Consider the following 26,408-nt stretch of genomic DNA (forward strand, 5'->3'; position numbering starts at 1 on the left):
ACGGTCCCGCGACTGATTCCTGCCATATCCAGCCCCCCACTCCTGAGCTGAGCTACATTCTGTCCACGTTGGACTAAGTCTTGTATTTATTTTTTCCTATCTTCTTTATTATCATCCCACGGAGTTAGAAGTTAGAGTGGTAAGACTTCATTTTGAAAATTAGAATTAAGATGGGGAAGACTAAGAAAATTTTACAGAAAACCATGCACACATTTATTTTAATAAAGTCAAAGAAAGGGAAATCTCCCCGGCTTTCGTGTTATGATTTTCTGGGAAGTCGATGTAGGTTTGAATTAGTATCGTGAAACCATGTGCTAATAAAGCCGCGTGCGCACCCCTGGGAGAGCAGGAAGCGTGGCTGCCCTCATCGCATGGCGCGCCCTGGCGCTCATTGTGGGAATTGTTATTCTGATGACGAAGGGATACTTGTTTATTGTGGGAGAATATTTTACAACACAGAAGTCAGAAGCAAAAACGTCTCACCTTCCCACTGAGCGCTCGCCACTGTTCACATGGCATGTTGCACACACAGGCTGAAACACGTGTGTAATGTTGTTCCCTGTGCACAGAGGGTGCCAACGTCTTTATTACTTTCACTCCTGGTGGACGGCACTGCATATGTTGCTTTGAATCGCTCTCACTTCTAGTAACAGAAACCCTACCGTAAGCAAGTTCCACCCGGAAGGAAGGACGCTAGCGCATGGCACGGGAAGTCAGGCACAGGAAGGGGAGCAGGGTGGCCCACGACACCATCAGGGGTCAAGGTCAAGGACCCAGGCACTCCCTGTTCTCACTGTCCTGCCACTGACACCATCAGCTCCCTGCCAAGGCCGCTCCCCTCGCGGACATGACATGGCCCCCACGGGACAGCCGGCTTCCTTGCCCGCAGGTGGAGGAGGGAGAGGAAGCTGGTCCTACCAGGGAGCGGAGGGCCTGCCCTCGGTCAGGTGAGCCTCACTCAGGTGTGGCCGCCCCAGAACCAGGGGGCCCCGGGGACCTGCCACAGGCCACAGGCTGGCACAGGCTCCCTCTGTGAGTCCCTGGCAAGAGGCAGGAGACCACCACGATGAGCGGAGACTCGGGGCCGGTTCCCCACACTGCATTGCGGCTCTGACACGGGGAGACTCGGGGAAGGCGTTGGGCGTCGGCGTCAGCCTCGGGAGCCTCCTGGCCTCACTGAACCCTGAGCGGATGGAAGGGTGTGTGCGGGGTCGCTAGCTTGCCTCCTTATCGCTGGCTCGTGGCTCGCCTCTCATTTGGTCCCTCCTCCTGCCTCGGTCTCAGCTCTGCCTCCCCTCGGGGTTCCCGGGGAGGGTGGCTCCCAGCAGCCCCTGGGACAGCACCTTTCCTGGCTGGCGTCCAGCAGAAGTGGGAAGCCCTGATCCCCAAGCCTGGCTCTTCCCTGGGGTCCCGTTTCGCTTCCCCAGTGTTTTGAGCGTGGCCAGGGACCTCCACTGTCCTCGGGGGATCAGGGTCAGGACCTGGTGCTGGGGTGGGCGGTGTCCTCACCACAGGCCCCGGAAAGTGCGGCCCAGCCAGCGCAGGGCTGCGGGGAGAGGGCTCGGAGCAGGGAGCGTGGCCACTGCGCTGCCGTCAGTGTTCCTGTGGGGACGGCACGGCGATGGTCAGAATCGGAAATTAAGCTGCACGCGGTTAGATACCTTCATTTTCATTTGAAAATCGGGTTTTTAAATAGGAACGCTGTGTTCAGAGAGAGTAAGTTTTCTGATTAAGCTGATATTCTCCAAAGTTTGGGCATTTTTGTTGTATGTTGTTGGCAATAGGTAAGTTTTCTTCGTGAGTTTTTACTTAAACTGGTACAGAAATGAAAAACTAAAAGAAAAAAAAGAGCTTAAAGATGTAAATGATAATAAGTGAAAATTTTAGTATTTTTATTCTTAATGTACTTTTTTATTCTTCAGTACCCTTGAAGCGATGCCATGTAATAGAGAGAAGCGATGAGCATTTTTGGAGAATAATTCTGAGAAGTAATAGGCATACTTGAAATCACGCTGGCACAAATCAGATGTAAAAGCAAAAAGTTACTGTTTTTAAATTGTACCATTTAATGGGTAACTTCATGTGTAATAAATATTCATTTTTAATTTTAGGTGCCAGTGTAACATATACTAATGCGAAATGGAATAATTTTTATGGTTCTCTAAAGGAATCTATAAAGGAGTCATAAATATTACAGTAAAACTTTAAAAAAATGTTTTTATGGGACTAAAAATTGAAAACTTCCTAATAGAGAAATTTTCTTAAATGAGAAATGAGGTAAGTTAATCATAGAGACCTCAAACTGTAATATATCCTGCAGAAACCCTGAATAAGCAGTACCTGTAAGATAATTTTATATGATGAACAAAAATCAAGGGTTTTTGAAAAAGCTTTCCAAAAGGCAGCAGGAAGGAAAAGAGGGTTTTACTAAAATTTCTCCCGAGAGGTATTTATTTATAATATATTTTAACTGATTTCAGAGAGGAGAGGAGGAGAGAGAGAGAGAAACATCAATGATGAGAGAGAATCATTGATCGGCTGCCTCCTGTACACCCCCTACTAGGGATTGAGCCCACAACCCGGGCACATGCCCTGACCAAGAATCGAACTGTGACCTCCTGGTTCTATAGGTTGATGCTCAACCGCTGAGCCACGCCGGCCAGGCTTTCTCTTCTTTTAATAGGTGACCTGGTGAGCGTCTGTGTGTGGTGCAGGTGGCAGAGCGCTGTGTACATGTGAGAGGGCCTAGTCCTCCCTCCCCTATTGCTCCCTTGCTGTGCCACCTTGGACAAACACCTTAACCTCTCTGAGCTTCAGTTTTCTCATTTCTAAAGAGAGAGGGTGAGTGGGTCTGCTGGGGTCCAACCCCAGCAGGTCCAGGGGTCCCCAAAGGTGTGGACGGAGTCGGCGAAGAAGGAATGACACAGAGGCAGCGTTCAGTTGATCAGCATGGTTGGGTTCTCTTGCCTGGTTCTATTGCCAGGTTCTGTAGGTTCTCCAGCCAGGTTCAGTCACCAGGTTCTAGTCAGGTTCTCTTGCCATGTTCTAGCCAGGTTCTGTCTCTAGGTTCTTCAGCCAGGTTCTCTCACTAGGTTCTGTCTCTAGGTTCTGTGGCCAGTTTCTGTCCAGGATCTTTTGCCATGTTCTCTCCAGCAAAGTTCTTCTGTCTCTAGGTTCTGTGTAGGTTCTGTGTCTAGGTTCTGTGTCTAGGTTCTGTATTCTAAGTTCTGTGTCCTGTTGTCTTGTTACATCTGTATTTATACCAGTTGATTCCAATCCTATCAATCTCTATTCCAAAGGTTAGGGCGTTTCTTATCTCCATTCCAGGGAGTAAAGATTATGTATCTTAAGCATGATTGTTCGTAGTTAAAGTGGGGTACAGGTGAAGGGCATGGGTCCTGGAGTTGTGATTCTGGGAGAGCCGTGCCCACTGCAGCTTTCCTCTATCCATCCGTCTAGACTGGGTGCCCAAAGGCCCCGTGAGGCCTCCTGGGTGGTGGAGAATCACCGTCAGTTCACGTGCGGGGTCCAGGGCCTGGTGGTCCAGGCCCCATGTGAAGGGTTTGGTCAAACAGCCCCCACGGGAGAAAGGCCAACTTTTTCCGGAATTATTCTAGCTTGGTGTTTTTTAGGGTTTTTTTAAAATATATTTTTATTGCCTGACTGGTTTGGCTCAGTGGATAGAGCGTCGGCCTGTGGACGCAAGGGTCCCAGGTTTGATTCCGGTCAAGGGCATGTACCTTGGTTGCGGGCACATCCCCAGTAGGGGGTGTGCAGGAGGCAGCTGATCGATGTTTCTCTCTCATCGATGTTTCTAGCTCTCTATCCCTCTCCCTTCCTCTCTGTAAAAAAATCAATAAAATATATTTTTAAAAAAATATTTTTATTGATTTCAGAGAGGAAGAGAGAGGGAGATAGAGAGAGAAACATCCATGATGAGAGAAAATCATTGATGGGCTGCCTCCTGGACGCCCCCTACTGGGGATCAAGCCGGCAACCTGGGCATGTGCCCTGACTGGGAATCAAACCGTGACCTCCTGGTTCATAGGTCGATGCCCAACCCCTGAGCCACGCGGGCCGGGCTAGCTTGTTTTGTTACAAACTCCCGGAGGAACCTTTGAGTTCTAACACACCCTGGATGCGTATGTTCCAGATATTGTCTTCCTCCCAGCTGCGGGCAGGACAGATGTGCAGTGAGTGCCTGGGGCTCGGACCTCCGCAGCAGCGGGCCAGCCGGACCGAGAGGCCTTGCCCATGTCCCTGAAGCCGGGCTGCGATGCCCGTCTGCCCTTCCGGAGCCTTTGACCTTTAGGCACCTCGGGACGTCCGTGTGCAGCGGCCTCGTGAGTCGAGGTGTCTCACGGGTAAGCGGTCCTCAGGGCCCTGACGCTGTCCCTTCTCTGACACAGAGCCATCACGCGGGAGAGTCAGCTGGTGATCCTGGCGGCGAGCGCGGGCGACGCGGGGGCGTACTACGTGCAGGCCGTCAACGAGAGGAGCGGCGAGAACAGGACCAGCCCGCCCGTCCACCTGAGCATAATCCGTGAGTTCTGACCCCCGGGGTCCTTCCGGAGCGGGAAGATGGGGTTTGTGAACAGCCCCTGGCCATGGGCCACTTGCTCTGCGGGAGGTCTCCTGCCGGTGCCGGCGGAGGTTTGACACTGACCGAGGTCCATGCTGCCTTTGGCGGGATGGACTGACACTGAGGGCACACCTCATCATTTTAACACAAGGGCTTGTTTTTTGGAGGGAGTAAAAGTATTTTGGCTTCCGGACACTGCTCACGTGCACTGTCTAACAGCAAAACTCCTTTGGCGTATAGGAACTGAACCGGTGAATCATGTTGGAGACTAGACTAAGCACAGGTTATGTTCTTTTCATTCAATAATAAAACCCTTGAGAAAATATTTACCAAATATAATCATGTTCAAATTAGCAGCATTTCTTAAGCATCATCCGCTGATCACTTTTTGTACCTGATTTAACTGAATCGGGTAGAGAACACACGCAAATCACAGTTACGTGTTCAGCTTACGGGAGCACATGGTAGTTTGAGGAAGCTTAGTTAGATGTTTGGCCTTTGAAAGGCTCCAGAAATTCTGCCACAAGAGTGTGTTGCTGGAGGAGGGGAGTGACCACCAGCGAGAACCCTGAACCAAGGAGATAGGAGCGTGGGGCGGGGGCGGGGGGGGGGGGCATTGCCAGGTGTGTGCAGCGCGAGGCTGCACAGGGTGACATGCAGGACGGTGCTGTTGGGCACACGCAGTCAGGAAGGGGCCGTGGAGAATTGCAAACGATCGCGGTCACGTCGGAGAGGAGCGGAGGCAGTGGGCCTGTCTGCGCGCACGGGTCTCGTCTTTCTCAAAAGCACCGTGAAGGCTGGCTCTCCCCGGCGGGGACTTGGAGAGGGCTGTTTCGCACGTGGAGCAGGATCCAGCGTTTGCTGCCTGTGGTCCTTGAGGGTCACGTGGCTTCCAGGGGGGTTTCCTGAGGGGACGTGGGTGGCAGACCCGGGGGCAGTGCCTGGGAACCATCTGAGCGCCTCCCGTGCCCGCGCGTCCCCGGCAGGGCTCCTGGTCAGCCGGCCGTCGGGGTGCACGGATCCCTCGGGAGGACTGAGCCCGACCTCCAGGCTGTGGACTGAGCTCGGCCTTGTTGGTGCGCGAGAGCTCTGCCCGGGTCAGCGCGGGTCCGAGGCCAGGCCGTGCGCCCTGCGCTGCCGTGTAAAGGACCTGAGTCAGAACCGTAGTAGCGATGGGTGTGGTTTATCGAGGCTTTTCCAGCATTGGTCAGAAAGGGTGGAAAGTGCGTTATCACATAGGTTGTAATTACTTTAATGATTTTCAAGCTTTACCATTATCCTGTCCAGCAAATCGGATTTGGCGCTAAATGGTCATATGCATACAGGGTAGTAATAGATCCGATTGGGGGGATTTTGAGTCAGAGCCAAGGGCGTTGGCCTCGGTCCGTGAGGACGCACAGACACTCTGGTGACGCGGTGCGAACAGCGCGGAGTTCGGAGGCAGCCGCGTCTCGGCCGTCCCTACGTGCCTGCTCGATCGAGGCCGGACCCGGCAGGTTGCCATGCTGGCGCAGTGCCGTGCGGTAGATAATTGGAATATGCAAATTTTTTCAGTAATTTTAGTTTCTACTCCAAGAAGTATATTGGAAGCAGCTCATAAATATTATAATTAACTCCTTTGCATTTCATTCCCTTGTATATTTTTATCTTTTCACGGGCACCAGGTAAAATGTGTAGAAAGAGACATAAAAGGAGGTTGAAGGTATGGACGAACTTATTTCACATCTTAGGAGAAAGCCTACATTTCGGTCCCTCGTGTAGTCTCTGCTCTTTTACCGGCTGGGCAGCCTGTGAGGAGTGGGGAGTGCGGACACAGCCTTGTTTTCATTCTTAGGAGAACTTCCTGTGGACACACTGGATTCAGCTCAAAGGGAAGCGGCACCGATTATGCATTTCTCACAGGAGTTCTGTTTTGAAAACCTCTGAAGTTCAGAAGTCTCGATAAGTTTGCAGAAAACCCCAAACCATGTGTGTGTCTTGCTCCATTCCAGACTCGCGCGAGGCGAGGGCTCTGCCAGCGCGGCTGCGGGCTGGTCCTGGCCGCCAGGGTCCCCGGGGTCAGAGACACAGGGGGCACCCCCCCAGGCTTGCCGCGAGCGCCGTCTCCTCCGGCTGCTCACGCTGGTCCAGGTGCAGGGGGTGCTGCAGACTCAGGGTGACAGAAAAGAACCACCGAACAAGATCGATGACTCTTTAAAACTCGCCAGCCAGCATTTCTGAAGAACCCAAAGACATCACAGCCAGTTCTCACTTAACAAAGATAAATTTGGCCTCGGCATCCGGAGATTAAAGTAGGGAACCTTGCTGTGGTGACCACGATCGGGCTGTAAAGTACTGGCGATGACATTTCTGGGGGATTGTCTGTAATGAATTTAAACGCGGCCTGCCGTGGCCCCTTCTCATTTCCTGTCACAGTGACACACCGTCCCCTGCAGGGACGGCCCACGTGGATGTGGAGCAGCTCCCATGGCCCCGCGTGGTATCGGGCACCTCGTGCGTGATGGGCTGTCCCCTGGCTACGGGAGGAAACCCTGCACAAGGCCAAGCACCTGTGAACGGGAGAGTTCACAGCCTCACCCCTGCTCAGCTGCTAAGTATTCTGGCTACACTTGAAGCTGGTGGGAAGGAAGCAAAAGAAAAAGAGGATTTAGATTAAAATAAATAGTTTTCATTGATTGATTGATTGATTTCATAGAGAAAGGAAGAGGGGGACAGAGATAAGAATATCACTGATGAATATCGGCTGCCTCCTGCACACCCCCTCCTGGGGATTGAGCCCCCAACCCAGGCATGTGCCCTGACCGGGAATGGAACCGTGTCCTGCCGGTTCATGGGTTGATGCTCAACCACCGAGCCACGCCAGCCGGGCAAGTTTTTAAACACGTGACCATTAGACATGAGATGCTGACTATTTAAAACCCACCAGCCAGCCAGCATTTCTGAAGAATCCAAAGATATTCCAGCCAGTTGTCATTGAGAGGACCGCCCGCTGCTCTGTGGGTGTGGCATGGACCGCCCTGCCCTGAGCTTCCCCTCTGTGCGTTGAGAAGATGAGGCCGGCAGGGTCTGCACGGGAAGCAGGCGCCTTGGGGACACGCCCTTCTCCTGCCCCTGGGAAAGCTGTGTTCGCTTTGAAGTGTCCTGTGTCTGTGCCGGGAGCCCCGGTGTTAGGGACACCGAGGGGAGGGACTGTGTCTGTGCCGGGAGCCCCGGTGTTAGGGACACCGAGGGGAGGGACTGTGTCTGTGCCGGGAGCCCCGGTGTTAGGGACACCGAGGGGAGGGACTGTGCCTGTGCCGGGAGCCCCGGTGTTAGGGACACCGAGGGGAGGGACTGTGTCTGTGCCGGGAGTCCCGGTGTTAGGGACACCGAGGGGAGGGACTGGGAACGTCGCAGGAATTTTTCATGCTGGCTCCCCGCTCAGATGCACCAGGAGGAGGAGGAGGACACTGGGCTGGACTCGGCTGCGCGGGCGCTTCCATGCTGAGGGGAGCCCAGGGAGCTCCATTCACCTGCCCCCTGTCCTCGGCTCCGCTTGGCCGGCTTCTCACCGAGACCTGGCGGGTCGGGTCATCCCAGCTGAATGCAGAGTGAGCGAGCTTCCTCCTGGGAAATATCGAGGGCAGAGCGAGGCGCCAGGGAGAGCCCTGGGCACGGTTCATCGGCTATTGTTCAAAGGCCGCGTCCCCAGGCGCTCGCGGGCTCGGACCCGACATTCCAAATGTCCCGGGCAATGAGTCTCTCCGAGGACGACGCTGATTGAAACGGAAACGCCTGCCTCTCGCCTCCTGTTATTTCATTTCATTTAATGTCTCCTCTTCAAACAGCACCGCAATGCGCTCTCATTCCCACCGGGCCCCTCCTTCTGGAGACACTTGGCAGCGCTGTCCTCCGTGACGCTCCGGTGCCGCGGCCTCCGTGTGCGCGGAGTGGAAGTGGATCCGGAGGGCGATGTCGGGGCGAGTCTGAGCACCTGTGCGCCGGTGGAAGTCTTGCTCACTCTGTGCCTCGCGTTCAGGGAGGGGCCTCGGCCTCGCCACTGCGCCCGCGTGGCGGGTTCCCAGAGCCGGCGCCCGCGTTTGGAATATCACTGAAGACCCGTCTGGGGACGGCGTCCGCATCACCAACAACCAGTGGAGAATCCAGCTCTGGCTTCGTGGGCTGTGTGGGCCTCGCCTCCCAAGACGGGCGGAAACGTAACAGGAAGTGTAGCTGCTGTGGGGCAACCAGTTTAACCACCCAGCTGACCGGCTGCGGGGCCCTCTGGCCCGGCCCCCCGGGCGGGTTCCGGACAGAACCCAGTCTGGGCTGCGCCTGCCTCCCCGGCCGCGAGCCTCGTGCATCAGCCCACCCTCCGTGATCGGTTCTGTGCGCCCTGCAGCGTGTGGTCCCCGCGCCGGCGAGGAGGCGACATCCCAGCAGCTCACCCATCTCGCGCTCAGGGCTGTTCATCCATCTTTGTTCAGTTCCCAGCTCAGGGCACAGTGTTCGTTAGGGAGTGGGAACCGGTGTTTTACCCAGGCTGCTAAGGAGGTTTCGTTCGGGGCTAATCCTAAGGCCCCGTTCACAGAGGCTCGTGTGTCCCGGTCACACGGCTGAGATGAGCACAGGCCGGGACGGCTGCTGCCGACCCCTGCGTCTGCAGTGCCCCCGGCGTGCGCCGTAGCCAGCCACCTGCTCCGCTCAGCGCTGAGGGCACAGGTGCACGCACGCACCTTCCAGGCAGAGGGCACCCGGCCCGTGGGGAGCTCTGAGAGCAAAGACGCACGAAGGCGCCCTGTGCCCCCACGCCGCTCTGAAAGGAGAGCTTGGAGGGCGGCCTTGTGCACCGGTGCTGGCGTGGCCACCTCCTGACCCCCGATCTCCATAGCAACGGCGAAGATTAGAGTTCTTCTTGGGGCTTTCGTTCAAAACATAAGTGAAAATGCCCCTCTAGCGACTCATTTCTCAAAGCCGGGAGCAGAGGCCTTAGCACGTTAACACTGAGAAGACCACAGGCCTGGGAGGCGGGATTGGGGGTTCAAGCCCAGGTTGGTGGGACCCCTGGCCCTGGTTTCTCCTGTGAAAAGGGAGCAGCGTCTGTCCTGCAGCCGGTCAGCGTGTCCGCGGGAGGGGAGCCAGGGGCGTGGCCTGGGGGAGTGCGTCACCGGGTCCCCCCCTTTGGACAGAGGCTCTGGGATCCCCCACACCCAGACCTCAGACCTCAGACCTCAGACCTCAGCTGTTGAACAGGGAGCGCTTCTGCCTGATGCCAGGGCCCGTCCCGGCGGACAGTGCTGTCCGTGCAGAGGCGCCAGCCGGCTCCCACCCTGTGCAGGGGGAGGGGCGGTGGGAGGAGACCCGCCCCTGAGCGCAGGATGCGTGTGGCACCGTGGAGACGGGCATCCGCACTCAGTGTGGGAGCGTCACGCCAAGCTGCGGCGTGTGACCACCAGTGGTGTGTTGTCGTCGCTAACGATTAGACCCGCGCAGGCCATTCCGTGGGAGGCCGTCAGCCCAGCGGGTTCACCAGACTGACCTGCAGTCACCTCCCCGCCTCCCAGGCGCTGCCATTGACCTGCCGCAGGTTGTGAACAGTGAGCAGCCACGCCCAGGGCCCGGGCAGCCGTGGGGAGGTCAGTCCCGAACGTGTCCGTTACGTGAAAGGCCACCAGCTCCTCTGAGGCCTAGGACGGATCTAGAGCGAGGCGCCCTCTCCCCCATTTTGTCAGGAGCAGGTGGGGCCGGGATGTGGGATGGGATCCATGTCAGAAAGAGCGGGAGCCCGATGGCGCGTCCGAGGGCCACTCCTGTGCGTCCTGGCCAGTGGCCCCTCGCCGTCTCTGCCGTGGGTGCTGTCATCTGGGCGGTGACTCCGCCGGCACCTCGCACCCGCGTCCGCTTCGGGGACGTCCTCCCGGTGGAGTCAGCTGCGATCCCCAGCCCCATGCGGCTCTGAGTCGGCAGCGCAGGTCACCGCGGGCATGAGGAGCCGCTGCCGCGGTCACTGCTTGCCTCTTGCCGGGGCAGCTGCCGCAGCTTTCTCAGGCGGGTTCCAAAGAGCCTGCTCTTCGGGGCTTACAGTAGCCTGGGGCTGGGGCTGGGACTCTGGGCCCGTGGCTGTCGCCTGCGTGACCGTGTGTGGAGTCTGAGGGCCGTCCTGCGTGCGTTTCCTGGGGGCACGACACACAGCACCCCAGGTGTGCAGGAACGCGGGAAGCTCTGTGTTTTTGTTGTTGATCCTCACCCGAGGATATTTTCCCATTGATTTTTAGAGCGAGTGGAGGGAGGGGAGACACAGAGAGAGAGAAACCTCTATGTGAGAGAGACACCTCGACTGGTTGCCTCCTGCATGCGCCCCAACCAGGGCCAGGGATGGAGCCTGCAACCAGGATATGTGCCCTTGACCAGAAGCGAGCCCAGGACCCTTCAGTCCGTGGGCAAACGCTCTATCCACTGAGCCACACCAGCCAGGGCTCGAGTGAACTCTGGCAAGAACAACAGTGTCCCAGGGTCCCCCTGTGGGCGTAGGAGTAGGAGCTGGAACTGGGGGGGAGCGAGGCGGTGCCGGCGACCCACCGCGCTGGCCCACGGGCGCCTGTCACGTGTGTGCTGGTTTGGCCGGTCATGGGTTTGCTGCGGGCGGTCCATCCTGATAAAGCCCCCCGCTGGGCGGCGCCTTCACCGACACTGAGCGCTGCCCACACCCATCGTCCCCCAGCGACAGTTCTGTGGGTTGGACAGCGCTGAGCCCAAAGGTCTGCCTCGTCGGGGAGGTTTCCGCCTCGCGCTCCTGCGCTCCGACCCCCTCCCCAGCAGGCTTCCCTTAGGCCCTGACTAGCCAGGGGCTCCCCGGGGAGACCACAGCGGGAGGCCGCCCTGCGCGCCGGGCCTCTCAGCACTGAAGCACTCCCTCCGTCCTGAGCATCTGCGAGAGAGCTCCTCCTGAGTTAAGAAAACGGTCTCAAAAAATCGTGCAGAACGTCACCGTCGGAAGACGTATCCGCTGCACGGGCAGGATCTGAGCCTTTGTGTCTCATTCACTTTAGTCGTAGCACTAAGAAGTGACAGCAGGCGTGTTCTCGATGGCCATCGGGGCGCGGCTCTAGTTTCCTGGCCCCTGTGCCAGCATGCAGGTCAGCGGCCGTGTTCCCCCCTACCCTGCACCGAGGGGCCGGTACCGGCCACTGTCCCGCCGGTTCTGCTCGCATTGGCTGGTGCCCTGCCGTGTTGGCCGCAGACGACTTTGACTATCGCCCCAGCCTGGGAGAACGCTGAGTCAACTGCCCGCCCCTGCCGTCTGCCCCACACACACCCCTGTGCACACCCCCGCACGCGGTCTGTCCGGAAACAGTGGAGTTTCCTGTGGCCTTAGAGTCCGTCTGTCTCACTTTTCGCCACGGTGACCAGTGATCTCATTAAGCGATGCACTTCTGAGGAAAGTTTACTTTTATGTTGAATATTTGCAGCAACGTATGTTGGTTTGATTATTAACTATAATAATAATAATGTAGACCCAACCCAGAATTTTTTTTAACATTTAGAGTTTTAGGATCACAGGGATTTGAAAAAAATGTAATGAAATATCTGTCCTTTCTTGTAGAGAGAAGTAGTAACAGTGATGAAAGGCTTTCGAGGATAATATATGTTGCAGTAAATAAAATTCTGCACACGGGTTGAGGGAGGAAAAGGAATAAAGTGAAATATCCAGGTATTCAAAAGGAGATTTTTTATAGGAATGACAGTGGGTAGCAAATGGTACCTAAGTCCCTTTGGATACATTTAAAAGAGCGATCTAAAGTTTTATTTAAAATACACTAGAAATTAAAAGTAAATATTGAAATGCAGGCTTAAAATATATGAGGGGTATATAGTTTTCAGAATTGTTTTATGGGCAACCAGAGACAAAAATACATAAAGACCATGTGCATGAAAGTGGTGGTGAGAGGTGTACGCTGAGGACGGAAATGCAGCAGGACAGGGAGGGAGGTTGGGGGAAGGCGAGACCCCTCACCCGCCTGCTGGGCGCTGGGACGGGGCACAGGGAGGTTGGGGGAAGGCGAGACCCCTCACCCGCCTGCCGGGCGCTGGGACGGGGCACAGGGAGGTCGGGGGGAGGCGAGACCCCTCACCCGCCTGCCGGGCGCTGGGACAGGGCACAGGGAGGCCGGGCCCACCAAGGGCAAATCCCGCACAGTCTGAAACCGTGCTGGGTCAGCATACGCCACAAGAGGCTTGGGAGAGGTGACAGAGTAGAATACAGTGAGTGCGGGACGCTGTCTCTTTACCGGACGCCGTGAGGGTCGCCCGCCGCCGCCGCCCGGGTCAAGGGCACCAGGCGCCTGTGGCGTGCAGACGCGGCTCAGTTTAGAGTGTGGCCCCGGCTCCGGCGACGCGTCACGCGGGAGCGCGTCAGGGCGCCGCTCCGGCTCCTCTCAGCCTCGGCAGGTGGTTCTCAGCCCAGGGCAGGGCGGGAAGCGGGTCTCGGGCTCCGGGTGACTGGCTCCCGGTGGGACCACAGCGACAGCATCTCCTGGACCGGCACAGACTCTGGGCGTGGGGCCGGGGATCCGCTGCAGCGACTCCCTGGGTGACGGGTGCTCATCACACTGACAGGGAGGGTGCTCCACCGAGACTCCGCGGGGCTCGCCAGCCTGGGCTCCTGGGCTCCTGGGCCCCTGGGCCCCTGGGCTCCTGGGCCCCTGGGCCCCTGGGCCCCTGGGCCCCTGGGCCCCTGGGCTCCTGGGCCCCTGGGCTCTTGGACCCCTGGGCTCCTGGGCTCCTGGGCCCCTGGGCCCCTGGGCTCCAAGGACCCGCGAGGGGTTGAACACCTGCCGCCAGGTGCGCGGGAGCTGCCGCCGAAACTTCCCTCACAGCCCCCTGCCTCCAGGCCCGGGCACCCCTTCTGCGTGGCCCTCGTGCCCACCCCGGTTCCGCGGGCCTGGCGGGCAGCGCCTCACTTCCTCCCGGGCGGTCCAGAGGCTGTCGGTTTGGGGGAGGGGTCAGGTCAAGAGAGCGTGTCCATAGACCCAGGGGCGCCCTTCCCAGCGGCTTCATCTTGGGGCCAACAGACCTGGTGGTGCCCGCGGACCTGGCAGAGGAGACCAGGTCGGTGCTGCCCGTGGGAGGTCGGGGCCCTGCAGCCAGACCGGGCCCTCTGCGCGGGAGCGGCCATCGCTGGAGAAGGACACGTCTCGCTCTCCCGGGTTCCAGGGCCCACGTCGGCCCTGAGCTCCGAGTGCCCCGGCCCCAGGACCCCCCGTGTGACTGTCCAGGCCCCGAGGATGGTCGGGTGGCGACGGCACACGGAGGCCACACCAGACAGACAGACAGGAGTCAGTCACATGACAGGTAGTGGCCTCCGCGCACCCACCTCAGGGCCACAGCCTCGGGGGCAGGGCCTGTCGCGGCGGCTGGCAGGCGTGGAGCCGGCAGCCTGTCCTCCACTTTGTCGCAGGGCTCTGCCCCGCTCCCGTCGCCCTGTGTTCCGACCACGTGAGCACCCCGCTCCGACCGTCTCCTCTGACCGCAGACGGGACATGATTTATTAACTTTGTCTCTAGCTGTTTTCAAAAGGAGCTTTTATTGTGGAGAAGAAGTGGTTGAAACCCTATCACCTGCAAAATAGGCCTCGGCTCTTCCCTCTCCGAGTTAACTAAAGCCAATCTGTTTTCAGTGGGCGACCTCCCCTCATTAGTTTTAATTCACTGTTCGGCGCGGCTGGTTTTTTCTTCTTGGTGCTTTTGATGAAAATTAATTAGTTTCTCTTCGCGCTGAGCCGGTGTTATCGCGGCCACTCAGACGTCGCTCCACAAAGGCCTCCTCGGGGCTGGCGCGCCCCCAGCCTGGCGCCTCGTAGAGACCCCACCCGCCCTGCTTGAAGCCCGCGGGGAGCTGGCCTCAGTTTCCCCTCTGTGAAGTGAGGGGCTTGAACCAGGTCTTATGAGCCCAACAAAACGAAACAGACTCACAGAGAATAGAGACATGAGGGACATATACAAGGTTCACATACACATTGTGCTGATTAAACATTTTCTTAGCCGGGTAGCGAACACCAATCAAATTCTAACTAAAGGCCGAGGCAAAGGGGGCCGGCTCACAGGGATGGGGGGAGGTGGGAGGGGGAGTGGACTCAGGCCCCAGGTCCACCCCAGACCATTCCTGAGACCCAGGGCACCCTAGGATGTGCTAGCCTGGAGGGAACCCTGGGGTCTGCCGGCCTGGAGGGGCCCTGGGGTCTGCCAGCCTGGAGGGGCCCTGGGGTCTGCCGGCCTGGGGGGGCCCTGGGATCTGCCAGCCTGGAGGGGCCCTGGGATCTGCCGGCCTGGAGGGGCCCTGGGGTCTGCCAGCCTGGAGGGGCCCTGGGGTCTGCCGGCCTGGAGGGGCCCTGGGATCTGCCAGCCTGGAGGGGCCCTGGGATCTGCCGGCCTGGAGGGGCCCTGGGGTCTGCCGGCAGGGGCCCTGGGGTCTGCTGGCCTGGCTCCCAGAACACTCAAGCTGGGCGTCACACCTTCACTGATCTTCCCCCCAGGTTTTCGCTTCCTGCAATTTAATCCCTTTTGCAGCAGAGAATTTACTAAAGGAAACCCACTTCCTTAAGTTATAATTTCAGCCATGAAGAATGTAGAGAGAGGAACACACTTTTGACTTTGTTAGAACCCGTTGGCTCGATCCGACAGCAGCCGCCCGGCCAGGCCCGCAGCCGTGACGTGCTGTTCGCCGAGGCCTTAGAGACAGACGGCAGGCCTGCGTGCTGCCACGCCCCGATCTGCTGATTAAACAAGAGGCTCCCTTTCATGAAATGTACGGTCCCGTATGGAGATCCATCCCAGCGGAACCTGCTGCGCTGGTCCGCTCCTCACTCAGCAGAGAAGTTCGTGTTGAGAAAAGGCTCTTCACCAGCACCGCCTGGGCCGGAGCCTTTGGCAGAGCGCCTGGTCGCAGGGGCGCAGGGAGCGCCACCGGGCTCGCGGCCTGGCGTGGAGGCGCCGCTCTCCGTGCAGCGCCAGAGAGGCCGGCCCCGGAGCCGGTGGGCCAGAGCGGCGCCCGGAAAGCGCTCAGGACGGGCACAGCGAGGACGGGGCAGGTGAGCCTGCGCGGGCGGGAGGTGCCGGGAGGGCGCGCACACGTGCAGAAGCGGCGCCGTCCTCGTGGGCACCGCGTCTCCGGTCTCTGGCTCGCGGCCTGGAGCCTCCAGGTCGGCACGTGGGCCTCTGAGCGCTGCTCCCCGTCCCACACGCCGGGGTCCCGATGTCCCCGGGGTCCTCGCTCCCAACACCTATGCCACCAGGTCTCACTTCTTGCCCAGGCTGTGTCGCCCTCAGACTAGACATCAGACGACCACGGAAATCGGCCCCCCAGGTCTGCAAGGCCCCAGCTCTGTCTGTTCTGTGGTGATTTTATCTAGATGCACTGGGGCCTGTGACGTGCGAGCCGAATCCTAGGCAGGCAAAGACCGAGTCTGTGGTAGAGTGGACTTGAACCTGGCAACCTGGCAACCTGGCGTGTGCGGCCACCACCAGCCTTGTGCCCCCGCAGGCCTCCCCTCCGCAAGGCGCCTCCCCGCCCCGCAGGCCGCGCGCCTCCCCTGGCCAGGCCTCCTGCGAGGCCTCACTCCTCCTCCTGCTGGAAACGCTTCTGAGAGGCAGCCACCTCCCGCACGTAGAAACAGAGTGAGACCCCCTCCGTGTGAACGGTGTGCAGGTCAGTCACTGTAAATATTGACATTTAGAATAAAACGTTGCACATTCTTTTGAAAGGGCCACATACCCGAGGGGTTTGACCTCATCGCCTGGTTAAAAGTACGTGGAAATCATGTCCTGGACAGCTGGGGTGCAGGACCCCAACACACACAGGACTGTATATCCTCAAAGTTTTCACTAATCACCCTGACATACTTTGCTGCAGCATCCTACATGTAGCCATCCATGCATATGCACATATGTGTGCACACATGCACATTTATAAATGGCATTTGAAATGTGTTATTTCCAGTAAACATAAACTCTGTTAAGAAAATAATTCTATGTTATTGCCGTGACGACTTTCAGGACACGGTCGATCAGCCTACCATAAGGATGTTACACGTTTCATAAACAGCTGTTACACATGTGAACGCTTCATTGGAGACGCATCCCTGAGTGAGACAGTTCGGGACCACGTACGTCTGGGCCTGATGGCGGAGCTCAGGCGTCTCTCCACCGGGTGCTGAAGGCTGTGGTCACCAGCCGGCCCTCGGGATTCGGCTGGGGAGGCCTGCCCCTCATTTCGGGAGGAGGAGAGGGCGATGGAGGGAGGGATGCGGGGGAACCTGGAGGTCGGGGCGTCTTAGCCGGAGTGCTCCAGGAAGGAGTATGGAAGGTGAAGATCCAGAAATCGGTTCCCTTCACACCGCCAGGCGCGGAGCGTGGCTGAGGCCGCCTCCCGCGGGGGCGCTGGGCGAGGCCACCGGGTCCGCTGCAGGGGCCTCCTCCGTCCCTCGCGGGTCACACCCCCCACCTCCACCCCGACTGTCCATGATGACGCGAGTTCTCCCTCGGAGGCGGGACGCTGCCTTCCCAGAACTCAGCACCTTCACCTGCGGCTGTCAGGCCTTCCCACACCCGCCCAGCGCGGAGGGTCAGTTTCTCCTCCCGCGTCCCCGTCAGCCTTTTCCTGATGCACCCTCCCCCCTGCTCCCTGAGAACAAACCCTCCGGCCTGGGTCGCCCTCCCCGCCGGCTCCTGCCTGCACGTCTTGGTCCCGATGCCCCCGTTCCGACATCACGTCCCGGCTCCTCACAGCGGTCCCTGCGCGCCGCCTGCCCAGGTCTGAGCTCCTCCCACACAGCCCCTCCCTCCGACCTGGACTCCTTAGGTCACGCACCGCCCAGCGCGGAGCTGGGGATGGAACTGGTCGTCTCAGAGGCCAAGAAATTAAACTTCCTGGGTATTTTTAGGGAAATTGGCTCATTAGCCCATGAAAGACCATGTTGAGGAAAATTTATTTGAACAGTGTGATGTTCTATTCCTTGATTAAAAGGGTGATTTTGGACTTGAGAGAACACCGCCAGAGGACATTAGGAATTTGGAAGATCTTGTGAACCTGACACTGACGAGTGAATTTCCATTTGGAGCCGGATGCGGACGCCTCTCTGCTGATGCTTCTGACAGCGGAGCGGCTGGTAATGGATGGGATGGTGCTGATGGCGGCCATTACCTAAATTACAGCCCACGCCGGCCCGGGCCATCCGCTCCTTCTCTTGTACCTATCTCCGTGACCTTCACAGATCATACATGACCTCTCCAAACGCTGTCCCAGAGCCCACGCGGGGATGCGCCACAGCAGAGCCGACAGACCCTTATCACGGAGCCCACGCTTGGCCCCAGGACACGGCGGCTCTGAGGAGAGTCAGAGCTGGAGGGAGATGTCCTTGCCCCAGGGGCCGGGGCTGAGGCGGAGGGGGGGTTCCTGGAGGCTGTGTAGCAGGTGAAAATTCGGAGGGCGGGTCCCGCGCCGCTGGCCGGCCACGACAGAAGCCAGGGGAGAGGCAGGCCGCACGGCGGGAGCAGTGCCACCCTGGGGGGGGGGGGGGGGCACCACCTTCAGGTCTGGCCGCACTGCTGGGAGCTGCCGCTTCCCCTCGGTCCCCAGGCCTCGTCGCTCCTGCCTCATGGGAGCCTGTCCACCGTCAGATCAATACCAGGCAGTGTGCGCCCCAGCGCCAGAACGCAGCAGGGATGTTTACTTTAATTACTATTGTCGTGTTTCATTATTAGTTATTGAGTACAGTGACACTTGTTGTCTTAACCAATTAGTTATGCTGTTGTTTTATTAGTAGTAAAAATAAGACGCTTTGGCCTGGCCGGAGTGGGTCAGTGGTTGAGCATCAACCTATGAACCAGGAGGTCACGGTTGGATTCCTGGTCAGGGCACATGCCCGGGTTATGGGCCAGATCCCCAGTGCGGGGCGTGCAGGAGGCAGCCCATCAGTGATTCTCTCTCTTCACTGATGTTTCTATCTCTCTCTCTCCCTCCTTCTTTCCTCTCTGAAATCAGTTAAAAAACATATTTTAAAAAGAAAGAGAAATATAATACTTTTTATAAAATTTCTAAAAATTCAGTTCTTGATCAAACCTGATGAACCAGCTGGAGAAAAAAAAAAACAGCGCATGTGGGTATTATCAGTAATTCAGGATTATACAGTGCATGCTGGAAACTTCACTTGTTAGAGTGAAAATTATCATTTTATTAAAATGCGTTTAAAGCTTGTTAAAGGCAGGCGGCCGCGCTATCTACCAGGAATAATGAGCTGTGGGGAGACAATGTCTGTCTTGAAGATATGAGATCGTCTTTTTTATTAATTGAATAATTTGGTGATATTACCATTTTAATGAAGGAATTATTCTACTTTAATATTTATTAAGAAACTGATATTTAATTTCTACTTCATGTTCATAATGTTATAAGTGCTTAACATATTTTAAATCTCAATTAAAACTAACTTAGGCTCACATTTCCATAACCTGGCAGCGCAGCGTGAGCCTTTGTGTCCTGTGTCACCAGGGCTCCCTTTAACGGAGCCCCATTTCTAAAACCCTGAGCCCCAGGGAACCGTGATTTAGATGAGTCGCGTCTGGGCCGTGAGAGCTGCGAGCATGCAGCGGTGTGAGGGTGTGTACTTTTTAAAAATATATTTTATTGATGTCAGGGAGGAAGGGAGAGGGAGAGAGAGAGAGAAACATCCATGATGAGAGAGAACCATGGATCGGCCGCCTCCTGCCCGCCCCACACTGGGGATGGAGCCCGCAACCCAGGCCTGTGCCCTGCCTGGGAATCGAACCCTGACCTCCTGGCTCATAGGTCGATGCTCAAACCCTGAGCCCCGCCGGCTGGGCAAGGATGTGTGCTTTTCAAAAGAGGTGAGCTTCGCGGGCAGCGTGGTGCGTGGGTTACGGGGGCCGAGCTCACACCGTCCGCCAGGCCGCTCCTCCTAGGCAGGCACTGTGCGCGGGAAACGGCCTCTGGAGAAGGACGGGATGTTGACGCAAAAGGGCCGATAGCTCCAGACGCCCCGGAGGGAGAGAGGAGGGAGAGAGGAGGCCTCCGCGTGTGAAGGAGCAGGATCTACAAGGAAAGGGGCCTGGCATCGCTGGACAAACAAGAGGAAATGTGTTCCTCGGAGGAACCCTGTGTTTGACGTGCGTTGGCCACCCTTTCCCGCGGCCGCTGCGCTGAGAGGCGTGTGGCTGCGCTGAGTCGGTCTGGCGGGCGGCGGGAGGCACCGGCTGGGCCCTGGGCTGCTCTCCGCAGAGCACTCTGTGGACAGCCAGGCGGAGGACGTCCCCACGGCGGTGCCACGTCCCTCGCGGCCGTGAGCGGTGTGCGGGGTGGCTCTGCCCTGTTTTTTCTTGGGAGGATGTAGGTCAGCGTGACGTTTGATTCCAGAGGCTCTGACTGATGTGCCGCCTGGAGGGTGGGTGGGTCTGAGGGGCAGCGCTGCGGAGACACGGTCCCGGGCTGTGGCTGCTGCTGTCACCCTCCGTCACTGCAGGACCGACAGCGCGTTGTCCGCCCGGAAAAAGGTGGGAGAGGTGCCGTTTGTTGAACAAATTTCTTTCTTGAAATTGACTTTTAAAATACACCATGGAAGGAAGAAAATCACGTTTCTCTAGTCTTTAAAGGCCGTGGACTTGGTCGTGGCAGTCGCCGCCCAGAGTCTGTGAGAACCAGCCCTGGGGGCCGACTGCCGACTGGGGGTGCGCTGACGGGTCCTGCAGCGTCCCCACGGCTTCACCCCACACCCGTTTCCCCGGCTGGAAGGCGACCGCTGGCGGCATTGGGTGTCTCCCTGCTCCCGGCTGCACTGTCAGGAGAGTGAGTCCCCTGGGAGCGCTCCCTCCTGCGTCTTAGCCGGTCAGCGGCCGGTCCAGCGCCAGGGCCTGTGCGTGCGCCTGGCTCCGGCTGACCCTTGGGGGTGGGCCAGCATCGGTCAGCCACAGAGCCAGGACGCACTCACGCACACCACACTCATCGTCAGCCCCTCGCCGACCTGACACATACATGTAAACTACAAAGCCTTCAACAAAATAGAAAACCTCTGAACCAAGGGCCCTATAAACCAGTGGTCGGCAAACCACGGCTCGCGAGCCACGTGCGGCTCTTTGGCCCCTTGAGTGTGGCTCTTTCACAAAACACCACGTGTGGGCACGCACATACAGTGCGATTGAAACTTCGTGGCCCATGCGCAGAAGTCGGATTTTGGCCTGGGCGAGTCTATTTTGAAGAAGTGGCGTTAGAAGACGTGGGGGGTGTCAGTCGGTCAGGCGACGAGAGCCACGGCGCAGGCGGGCCACGGGATACGCGGCGCGGGGAGGTACATTGTTTTGAGGTACGTTTGCTGAGGTTGACCCCTTCCAACTCTCCCATCCACACTCGTCTATCTGAAACAAGTAAACAAGACGAGTGTGGACGGGAGAGTTGGAAGGGGTCGACCTCAGCGAACGTACCTCCATCAGATTGAGGACGTTGTTAGCAAAGGCCAGCTTAGGAGGACCCTAATGAAGTTAATAACAATGTACCTACCTGTGTAGTTGAAGTTTAAAAAATGTGGCTCTCAAAAGAAATTTCAGTCGTCGTACTGTTGATATTTGGCTCTGTTGACTAATGAGTCTGCAGACCACTGCTATAAACCAAGGTGAGAGACAGCCTGGAGGAGAGTAATTGCAGCTCAGTTAACATACAGAGCCCCTAGGGGAGATCATTGATATGAGAAACAGACGCCTCGGGAGAAATACAGGCCAAGCGCAAGGCAGGGCAGGGGATGGAGCGTGCGTATTGCCGGTAACGGTAACGTGAAACCTGGGCACGCTCACTCTCCAGCTGGGGCGGTGGTTCTCAACCTTCTGGCCCTTTAATGCAGTTCCTCATGCTGTGGTGACCCCCAGCCATAAAATTATTTCCGTTGCTCCTTCATAACTGTAATGTTGCTACTGTTATGAATCGTCCTGTAAATATCTGATATGCAGGATGTATTTTCATTGTTACAAATTGAACATAATTAAAACATAGTGGTTAATCACAAAAACAATATGTAATTATATATGTGTTTTCCGATGGTCTTAGGCGACCCCTGTGAAAGGGTCGTTCGACCCCAAAGGGGTTGCGACCCACAGGTTGAGAACCGCTGGTCTAGGGCATCCAAGTTAACAGGAAATACACATTCTCGCCCGCCAAAGTGCTGAGCGTCTGGAAAGTTTGGTAACATCCAGTGCTGGCAGGGCACCTGTAGGATAACGGGCTGTTCGGAGAGCTGCTAATTGACGTGGAAATGAGTGCAGGCGTTTGGGGCGCAGCCAGGTGACGTCTGTGAGGATGATCCATCCCGCGCTCTCACCCTGCGCCAGGGTTCTGACAGGTAGCTGCCCGGGACGGCCCGCCCAGAGGAGGGGTTTGTGCTGGGGCCGCTGGCAATGGCCCTGTCCTTGCTGAGCTTGTGGCCGGCCACCCTGTGTGTCCGGCACGTGGCCCTGTGCAGGACCAGCGCCCTTCCCGCTGGCTCCCGAGTCACGTCTTTGCTGTGTAGACACGGTCCACTCGTCTCCGCCGCTGTCCTTGTCCGTGAGAGCGTCTCCGCGTGCGCTGGCGGGAGGGGGTGATCACCAGGCGTGCGGGGTTCGGGGTGTTTCTGTGCTTCGCGCCGAGGAGTTTTAGTTGAACCCCTGCTGCTCGGTGCCACGGAGAAGAAATGGATTCCTTAATTGGAACACAAATGAGGGAGCGCGAGACTCCTCACCCCCCTGGAGACGGGGTGCCTGCTAACTGGTGCTCGTTCGAATCGCGCCCGGGGACGCGGGGCTGGCGCTTCTTCAGAAGACGCTGTGCGGCCTGGTGATTCACGGAGATTGATTCGGGAGACATTCCGAACCAATTAGGGCTTTAATCAGCGCGGCAGCAAACTTCTCGGGCCGTGGACTAATTTTACCGCCTCCCATCAACGCGAACCTCAGCTGGAGAAAAAACAATTACGGGCCATCGTGATCCGCCCTGATTACTAGGGCAGGGAGTCTGTGTGCCCGTGCCCGTGCCCGTGCGGGGCTGTCCTCTGGGGAACGCAGTCCGTGGCGGCTGGCAGGGCCCCCGCCGGCCACAGGGCTCCCTGGCGAAGGCCGACCAGAGGGCTGACCAGTGTCCGGAGACCAGCGCCCGGCCTGAGCGGCAGCCCCAGCCGCGGCCCCTGGCTGTCCCGAGTCAGCAGTTGGAGAGCGGGTCCGAGCTGCTGGCTGAGGGCCGGGGGTCCCTGCGCACATGTCTCGTTGGAATGTCTCCGCCCACAGCCCCTGCGCTCTGACAGCGCTCGGAAACGGGCCCGTGGGCCAGCTCCCGGCCTGGCCACCGCGGAGAAGCACAGGGGCTGGGGGGGTAGGGGGGGAAGCCATGGGCAGCCCAGAGCCCCGGGGCGGCCACAGCGGGGGGAGGGGGAGGGGGGGCCCGGCGGGCGCTTCTCCAGGTCCTGCCAGTGCCCAGCCTCAGCCTGTGTTGTTGTGACATGGTGGCCGTATGTATCTTTTTGGAATACAGTGATTTTTTAATTATTTTCATTGATTTCAGAGAGGAACGGAGAGAGGCTCGGGCGGCTGCGGGGTTGTGGTGGGAGGCGCTGAGCGCGGGGGACCCACCTCCGGGGCGACACGCACACACTCACCGCGTTCCAGACTGTGCCCGGGGACTACGGGTCCCACACACCCACCCAGAACCCGTGGGCCACAGACGGACCCAGGACGGAGGCTGAGCTCTGCTGTGGGGACCAGGCTGAGCGGAGGGTGGGGACTTGGGAGGACCTCGATCCCAGCGGAGGCGCTGGAGTGTGGCCCCACTGGGCGTGGGAGCTGGTTGCCAAGAAGCCAGTCCGCAGGTCCACAGCTCTCGGCTCAGGCCCAGTGTTGTGACGTGGCCGTGGGTTCCCTGAAGGGACTCGGGGGAGAGGGGCGCGGCCTGGCCTCCTTCCTGTCCTGCAGATGACCACGGACGGGCTGGCCCAGTGACGGGAACCTTCTGAGCTCGGCGTGTCAGCATTCTGAAAAACCCTAAATTACTCTGGTGCCGTGTCACGTAGAATTTTTTTGATCTTTGCAACCATAGTAAAACAAAGACTTCTATTTTTGATATTTATTTTGTATATTTAAATGCCATTTAACAAAGAAAAATCAACCAAAAAAATGAGTTTGCGTGTCAGAGGTTCGCCAGCACTGGGCTGGATGCTGGGCGCGGAGCGGTGGCCAGTGAGTGGGCGTCGGTCTCGCTCCCGGGCGGATGGAAAGGCTACTTTTCAGGTAACGACATAGGACCGAGGGGCCTGGGAAACCATGTCGGGGACTATCGTGCTGAGCTCCGGCTGCATCACTGCCCTCGGTCAGCCTGAGGGACGGCTCGGTCGGCCCGGGGGACGCGCTCAGTCGGCCCGAGGGACGCGCTCGGTCGGCCCGAGGGACGCGCTCGGTCGGCCTGAGGGACGCGCTCGGTCGGCCTGAGGGACGCGCTCGGACTAGCTGTGCTCCTTCAACACAGGCGCAAAAAAATGGACTCTTAATTGCAAGCAGACTTCCCCGTTAAGGAATTAGAATTTGCTTATTTGCTGTCAGGAAGTCTAAAAATGCAGCTCCTTTTTGACTAAAACAGTTTTTAAAACGATGCTCTTTGATCTCTGGCTGTTTTCCAGCTTGGAGGGGGTGGGGCTTTGAGGCCGACTCTTCTTTAGAAGAACAGCGTGGCCAGCTCTGAGCTCCCGCCCAGGCTCTGCGTGGGGCTCCGCCTCGGGGCGCGCCTGTCCGTTCCGGGGGGAGATGCTCTGGGGACATCGCTCACCCGCACATCTTCCCAGGGGTGGTCAGAGCTCACAGATGACAGAAACCCTCTCACAGCCCTGGGTGCGTGGCCGGGGAGCCGTTTGGGTCTGAATATTTAGCAGAATGTTAATCCTGGCGCATGTTGCTGCCATGAGGACGGATTGCCCAAAATTGATGAGTCCGCCTTATAAATTGAAAGGAAATGTAATCAAGTAACCTGACATTACCCACCAGCAACGTTATCATTTACTGCTTATTAATGAGCAATAAACAAACCTGTCACCAATCATCGATTCTGAAAAATGCGCTGCTCAGTGGATTCCGGTGGCTGGCGATCCGAGCGGAGGGTTTGCCGCGGGCAGCGCTGTGCCGCCGGCAGCCCCGGATGTGATGAGATCGGCGTGTGGGGAGCTGGCCTTTCAGAGGATGACGCGGGGAGACCGCCGCCTCTGGGCGCGGGCGCACGGGCCGGAGACAGCCGTTAATAACGCGCTGTTTCTGCTGGAAACATAATGTGCGTGACTGTTACACAGAGTGCGGCCAGGGAAGTCTCCCCGGCGGGCATGTGAGGCCGCCCTGGCCAGACCCCGATCTTCCATCTGGACGCGTCCACCCGTGGCTCGCGCTGTGCTCGGTCCTGATAAACAGTCTAGACGCGCAGCCTCATTTCCGGCGTCAGCTACGCTCTCCTGGGCCATGTTTCTTCAGAAACGAGGGGCACACAAGTCCCGTGCACCACAGCCTGTGGCTTCTTCTCCCAAACAAAAGTCCAATGCAGCCCTGGCCGGTGTGGCTCAGTGGATAGAGCATTGCCCTGTGGACTGAAAGGTCCGGTCAAGGTCACCTTAGTTGCAGGCTCAGTCCCAGGCCCTGGTCGGGGTTCATGTGGGAGGCAACCAGTCGATGTGTCTCTCTGGCATCAATGTCTCTCTCTCTCTCTGTCTCTCCCCCTCCCTTCCACTCTCTCTAAGAATCAATGGACAAATATCCTCAGGTGAGGATTAACAACAACGAAAAGCCAGCTGTGAGCATTCTGGTAGCCTGCACACACAGGCGTGTATCCTGCACACAGGCGTGTGTCCTGCGCACAGGCGTGTGTCCTGCACACACAGGTGTGTATCCTGCGCACAGGCGTGTGTCCTGCACACACAGGCGTGTGGCCGGGAGCTGCTGTTTGTAGGAAAGGCGTTTCCTTTGGCACCACTTTCCACCGCAGCGCAAGGAACATCTACATCTTGTTTTTTCCTTTTTCTGTGTTTTTCCCCCAAGATTCTGAGCTGAGTAACGGATGTGCTCGGTACCACGTTTCCGTATGAGAAAACCTCAGTTCCTGTCGTGCCGGAAGGCAGCGCCGCTTAAGGGAAACGGGAAGCTGGTGACACTGCACTCAGAGGAGCAGAGCTAGTTCCGGAGAGTTGGGGGGGGGGGGGGGGGGGTTCCTGCTCGGCTACAGGGCATTGTCCGGGGGCCTTCTCCTCACAGGAGTGGAGACGGGCAGGGGGCCTCGGGGCCCAGCTGTGCTTTCTTTTCCCTGAGGTTTCCATCCGGGAGCCGGGCCCAGAGGGAGGGGGTGGCTGGACGTGGGCCGCTCCGCTTCCCCACGCCCTGGCCTGTGGCCCCGACGCCCTGGCCTGTGGCCCCGACGCCCTGGCCTGTGGCCCCGACGCCCTGCCCGTTCACACCCGTAACGCCCCCAGCCACGCTCAGCACCCGGTGCCCGCGGGGCAGCCCCGTTTTTCTTGCAAATGAGGAAATGTACGCCCACCATTTTTAACTCTGAAATTTAAGGCTATGGGCGCCTTTGTTCCCACAGGATAGGAAAGAAAACGCGGGTTAAGTCGTGTTATTAAAAAGAAGTGCCATTGGCACTTTCCATTCCCCGAGTGCCACCACACAGACACCTGTGGGCTGATCCGGCGCATCCCTCAGGTGTGATGTCAGAGGTCCGTGTAAGTGGAGCGCCGTCATGTGTCCCATGAGCAGAGCGACAGAGGCCTTTACATGCGTGCTTCTCCCCACAGCGC

At 58.0% G+C, this 26,408-nt stretch overlaps 1 protein-coding gene across 1 annotated transcript in view; it reads left to right on the forward strand.

Annotated features, from left to right (window-relative positions):
- SDK1 (sidekick cell adhesion molecule 1) overlaps nucleotides 1-26,408 on the forward strand; it is a 562,331-nt gene that overhangs the window by 375,221 nt on the left and 160,702 nt on the right. Inside the window, exon 5 of the mRNA XM_036313322.1 lies at nucleotides 4,410-4,543. Coding sequence (XP_036169215.1) covers nucleotides 4,410-4,543 — 134 coding nt within the window. The remainder of the gene's footprint in view (nucleotides 1-4,409; nucleotides 4,544-26,408) is intronic.

Source organism: Myotis myotis, unplaced genomic scaffold, assembly GCF_014108235.1.
Source record: "Myotis myotis isolate mMyoMyo1 unplaced genomic scaffold, mMyoMyo1.p scaffold_m19_p_6, whole genome shotgun sequence".
NCBI classification, from domain to species: domain Eukaryota; kingdom Metazoa; phylum Chordata; class Mammalia; order Chiroptera; family Vespertilionidae; genus Myotis; species Myotis myotis.